This window comes from Aspergillus caelatus (assembly GCF_009193585.1).
Source record: "Aspergillus caelatus strain CBS 763.97 unplaced genomic scaffold BDV27scaffold_492, whole genome shotgun sequence".
Lineage (NCBI taxonomy): Eukaryota > Fungi > Ascomycota > Eurotiomycetes > Eurotiales > Aspergillaceae > Aspergillus > Aspergillus caelatus.
In genome coordinates this window covers 66-6,231 of record NW_022475755.1, presented here as the reverse complement: position 1 = coordinate 6,231, position 6,166 = coordinate 66, and the positions used below count along the sequence as shown (strand labels likewise).

Genomic DNA, 6,166 nt, shown 5'->3' with positions numbered 1-6,166 from the left:
GATCAATCGACGAGGGACAAATACTTAATGTTAAAGGAGACAGTATCTCATGAGCTGGAGCTGTGGAGGCCCGGATCGAATCTTTTTCTCCCTCCACGGCAGATCAGCCCATCATAACCCTCTGGTGCAGACGATCAGATGGTTACGTTCTGTCAGTCCGCTACAGTGGGCATCAATCATGGCTCTGTAAATCCAGTTTTCGATCCATTCAAGCAGAACAACACGCACTAAGACTTTTGTACTGGTGGAACTGTGCTGTACTTAGAAAGAAGCAGGAATAGATATTACGGATCTAATAATGACCTGGCCGAGACAATGTCGCCTCTTCTATTATCCTTTGTCCAGATTGGTATATCTAACAGATCTGCAGGAGTGCTTCCTTCACCCATATAGTCTAGTAGGAAAGACCAGTCCTCAAATGCATGCCGGGAAATACCTTATTTTGTAAACCCAGAAATACCAACATGAAAATACAATATAATTGTGTTTTATACATTAAATTCTGTATATATAGAAGCCCTTTTCCAGTTGTGACTTTTTATCACTCAAGCACTAACATCATCGTCATCCCTTCTTCTCCGCATGACCTTCAACTTCAAAACGATGAACGACCAGGTACCCCCCAACACATCAAAGACCCATTCAACTGGTTCATCCGGTACGAGTCTAATAACGAAGCCGACCAAGATGGATAGAGCCCCCAAAACAAGCGAGTAAGCCCACTGTGTACCGGTAAGTCTGACGACGGAGAAGACACGGCCGCCGACAAAAATGATTAGGATTTGGCAGCCCATCATTAGGAGAGTCACACATATGAATAGCCAGTTTCGGGATACGCCCTCGAGAAGGTTAATGCTGTTTTCGAGTTGGCGGTTGCTGTGGTTGATTAGTTTGGAAACAATATACTTTGCACTAGGGCTTCAAGGTAAAGCTGGGGGTGTGGAGTTGGATACACTGCTGATAGAGTATGGTGTAACGTACTTATACATATTAAAAATCTGCATCCAAACGTATGTATTAAATACCGCTGTCTGGAGCCCATCCTTGTCGTCAGGTGTATAGGAGAAGATACTGCTTCCCGCAAAGTGAAGGACAAGAGTCACCGCTAGTTGGTAGATTGATTGCCCTATGATCATCTTCCACATTGGGATTGTGATTAAAGGAGCCGATCTCGGTTCCGGCTTCCGGTCTAATACTTTGCGCGATGGAGGGTCGGTGGCCAGTGCCAGGGCTGCTAACGTGTCTTGGAACAGATTTACCCACATGAGCTGTACAGCAGTAAGAACCGACTGTTCATTGGAACTGGCCACGGATGAGACGAAAGCGAGTCCGACAGAGGTGAATGTGATGGTTATTTGGAACTGCGGTCATGAGATGGTTAGCAACACAGTCGTTTCTTAATGGAGGGATTGGGTTTACGATTTTACCTGCAGAAATTTCTTGACGGCATCGGAGACAGCTCGACCCCACATGATTGCTCTCACAATCGAGCTGAAGTTATCATCCATGAGGACAATTGATGAGGCTTCGCGCGCGACTTCAGTTCCGGAGACGCCCATGGAAAATCCAACATCGGCTGCAGTCAGAGCAGGGGCATCATTCGTTCCATCACCGGTGACAGCGACAGTTCTTCCCATTTCTTTCAATCTACGAACCAATGTTCTCTTGTCTTCCGGGCTAGATCTCGCTAGGACTTTGAGACGTGGAATGACCTCGAGCTGTTGTGAGTCGCCAAGCTGACGAAACTCTCGGCCTTCCATCGTAACATCTTCTGGGTTTGTGAGAATACCACATTCTTCAGCAATAGCTTTGGCTGTCAAAAGGTTATCACCCGTCACGATACGAACGGCCACACCAGCTTTATGGCAAGACCGCACGGCGTCCCGAGCACCGTTTCGGAGAGGGTCTCGAATACCCATGACGCTGAGGAAAGTAAGACCTTGGAGAATGTTTTCTATCTTTAATTCTTCAACCTGATCATCCAGTTCACCAAGGGGAGGCCATACATCGAAGTCACGGAACAACACGATAATTGTTCTCAAGGACCGGCCGGCATAATTGGCGATTATCTGGCGCAGGCCCTGGGCCATGTCTGCGTTGATCGGTCGTGTGGAGAGCCCCTTGCTTGGGTCTTCAATTGCTTCGGTACACTTGTCAAGCAGCACCTCTGGGGCCCCTTTCACATATGCACGATACTTGCCGTTTTCCAGTTGAGCAACTGTGACCATACATTGGCGAGCATTTTCGAACGGAAACACTTCTACAATTTTCGCATTTGAACGTTCATCATCAAGTTGGCTCATTCCTAGATGATCTCGAGCGAATGTTAAGAGGGCAGCTTCTGTTTTAGAACCCACATATGACTTGATACCTGCTTCGGCACTTTCAAATGCGGTAGAGTTGAGTGAAATGGATTGCCTGAGAAGTGACCGAGTGTCAGGCGCCAGACACCGAGTGTAGTCGCTGGTAGTTGGGCTGGTGGACGGATCCGTGGTATTGTTGTCTACCTGTTGTGGATCAACGAACTTGCCGGTAGTGCCAATCACCCCAGCGACGACCGTCATCTTATTCTGGGTCAGTGTCCCGGTCTTGTCCGAGCATATATCTGTCGCATTCCCCATGGTTTCGCAGGCCCTCAACATGCGGACTAGGTTATGATCTTTGAGCATCCTTGTGGTTGCAAAAGCCAGTGCAAGGGTCACAGTCAGCGGAAGACCCTCTGGGACTGCAATCACCACGACAGTGAGTGAGATGATAAAGAGATCCAGAAACTGTTGTCCCTTTTCCGCTGGTGTTAGACTACTGTGAGGAAGGCTGGCGAGGAATTTGATAAAGAGGATGATAAATAGAACAAGGGCTGCCAACCCACCAAAATTGGCGATGTACTTCGCCAACACATTGAGCCGTGTTTGCAAAGGTGTAAAGCCAGGATCATCATTTAGTGTGAGGAGAATCTTGCCATAACTAGAATTGATGCCAGTCGCAACCACCAAGTACGACCCGACCCCTTCAGCTACACTTGACCCGGATATTATGAAAGGGTCTAAGCTTTGAGTATCATTGTTCCTTCGAATCGCATCGATAACTTCATCTCCAGAGTGTTTTCGTAGGAGATCAGATTCGCCGGTGGCGGACGCCTCATCACATCTGACATGGTAACCCTGGATTAGAACCCCATCCGCTGGGATTACATCCCCGGGCTCCACATGTACAACATCTCCCACAACTAGGTCAGAGATCGGGACTTCACGAGCGTGACCGGATCGAACGACCGTCACGTTGCGATCTAACTTCTTCTTGTTCAATTTTTGAAACTTGATTTGCTTCTGAAAATCATTCGCGGCGCCGACAAGAACAATGACAATGATGGCAACGAGGATCGAGACCCCTTCCACCCATTCAACGGGCGGATTGCGAGCTGAGTGCTTAGTCGCAAGTGTCTGGTACAAGCCAAGCGCTAAAGAGACAATTGCCGCTCCAGTTAAAAAGAACAGAACATGGTCATTGTATGCCATCCACATGAGCTGGAAAATGCTCGGCTGTTTCTTCACTGGAAGATGATTATTCCCGAAGGCCTTTGTCCTGTCTGTAAAGCGCGCATTATGTTGTCCTGTCGCAATTTCCGTTGTTTCGACAGAGTCCGCAATCGTTGATTCATCGACACTCAGTCCACTGTTTCGGTCAGTCCGCAGCCCTTTTTCTAACCCGGCAAGACCTCCTAACGCGTGGAAGGTCTCTAGACTTCTAGACTCTATGAGTTCACTGAGTTGCTCTACCGTGATATCGAACGTGCTTCTGGGGCAGTCAAAGATCGTAGGGTCGCTTGTATTGGCATCTGGTTTGTCATTCAAGTGTTTCTGACTCCATTGATATTAATCCACTAATCCATATTGATCGAGGAAGGTATTGCGCGTACCATGATGGTTGACTGCGTGGAATGCCACCGTGGATTCCGAGATTGTTATCGATATGGTAGTAATCATCCCTGAACTTATCGTGAGGGAATGTCTAGACTTCGACTGGAGAGACCATGGTCGGTTGGGGAAATATTATGGTGAGATTCCTGAAGGTTTTCGGGGTTATTCAATGATGGGGAAAAAGAAAAGCTAGAACAAGGAGAATATAAGTTGAGGAGCGAAAGACATAGCGTTCACTGTGGCAGTGGAATCTTCCTAACGGGGAAGGCAGCCAAGGAATCCCAGTGAACTCCATCTAATTTACCTTTTTTCATGTATTGTACGGAGTACGTATTCCAGTACTGAGTTTTACCCCCACCCCACCTTGAAGACGGAGGCCTAATAAGGCTGAGTAAACCACGGGTCTATTGTTTACTCGCTGTATATATCTATCTATCTACATACCGAGTAAACGCAATGCGAAGATTAATGATAATTCCGTTATATACTTTCAGTATAATCCTATCACATCTTTCAGGCAATTGCAAGATGATCGGTCACATCCGGATGTACGTAAAATGCGATCGCGATGATCAAATACCTAGGCACCGACGGTCGGGTTAGACAGACGATCCTCCCCAAAAGAAGCAAAGAGGGAAAATACTTACGTCCCAATCAGTAATAATCCTTCGAAGTAATTCGACTTCCCCTCTCGAGTCAAGCAGTTCATCACCACCACAGCAAGGGAGAAGCAAGCGGTTTCGAAAGTATTGAACCGCAGAGACATCGGCTGCCCAAGAACCCATCCACAAATCACCAGGAACGGGGTCACAAAGAGTGCAATCTGAAGCGTGCTTCCCACAATGACTCCAATGGCGAGATCTAACTTGCCGCCCATGGCGGCATTCACCGTGATAGCAAATTCGCCCGCATTGCCGACAATGGGGACGACAATCATCCCCAAGAAAGCCCGACTGACCCCGTATACCTCCACAAACCCGTCTACGCCTTCTACCAAGTAATCGGAACAGACGGTGACTCCGAGGGTTGCAAGGATCAGAATTATACTAGCGGGAAGGGGTTCTAATTCGCGCTTTTCTTCCGATTCCTCCTCGGTGCTAGCGAAAAGATGGGCGTGGCTTTTCAGCTGGAAATAAAGATAGACCAAGTAAAAAATGAGTAGGAAAATCGAGGTGATATGGGATAGGGTGAGGATATAATCGTCTCCCTCGGGTAGTTCGGCGAGAGTAGTCGAGTATAAAGCGGAGGGGATGATGAGCGAGGTGGAGGCAACGATCATCAAAGACGACATGATTTGAGTGACATCGATGTTGAAGGATAGCGTCTCTTTCCCATATCCTCCACCTAGGAAGCAGCATCCTAGAACCTGTAAGAGAATCCGAGTAAGTGGATCAACTAAAACCTCAGTCCGACTTTATATCCCTTACCAGAAGAGTTCCGGAAAGAATACTGCCAACCATACTCGATTGAACAATGTTGATCTCCCCCTGAGTTACGGCAGTGATTCCCACCTGAACAATTGACCGGTGTGGTTAGCGACCGTGGCTAAATGTTGAGTAACGGGAAAGAAAGGTGAGCTCACGATCATCTCTACCGCATTTCCGAAGGTCGCATTGATCAATCCTCCCACCGTCTGTCCCACACTTTTAGACAACTCTTCGGTTGCAAAGGAAAGCAAAGAAGCCAGAGGGAAAATGGCTAAGAAGTTCAGCATAAACACAGCTGATGGATCCCATCCTCGAGCACCGGATAGAATGCCCAGGAAGACAAAAACCAGCATCACATTTGCGTAGCTCGAGAAAAGAGTAACCCGGATGGCGTGCCAGGCATTTTTCTGGACAGCACCAGCCATGATAAGGATGCAGTTGAGGAGGGAGAATATCCACAGGGGGAGGATGGAATTAATTGACTTTCAGTTAATAGGGAAGACATTCCATATCGGACGCTTCTCTCTGCCCCCCTTCAAAGAAACAATAATACCCGGAGGGGGTGTGTTCCATACCTTACTTGGTACGTTCTTGTCAATACCGTATATTACCAGTGCGGGAACTTTGATTGGTAGAAATGTGGATGCCTAGAGATGAAGCTTCACGCTCAGGCTCTGGAGGGTGGGGACGGGACGGACAAGGCAACCAGTGATAGAATGACACTTTGGCCCTGTAGGGCTGAACGGCCCGTAAACTTTCCAAACAGGAACCGTACCAGCCTGTCTATTGAGGCTCACCGTATTTCTTGTTTCCCTCTTGTTT

The 6,166-nt window shown here is 47.7% G+C and overlaps 1 protein-coding gene across 1 annotated transcript; it reads right to left on the bottom strand.

Moving 5' to 3' along the window:
• Positions 1-545: 545 nt before the first annotated feature.
• Positions 546-5,769, bottom strand: BDV27DRAFT_151440 (uncharacterized protein; the record flags this gene model as incomplete). Its single annotated transcript, XM_032071359.1, has 8 exons — positions 546-876; positions 982-1,361; positions 1,428-2,964; positions 2,998-3,857; positions 4,458-4,497; positions 4,565-5,283; positions 5,345-5,428; positions 5,500-5,769. The coding sequence occupies 8 exons, from the start codon at positions 5,767-5,769 to the stop codon at positions 546-548; spliced, it is 4,221 nt and encodes a 1,406-aa protein (XP_031920375.1).
• Positions 5,770-6,166: the final 397 nt, after the last annotated feature.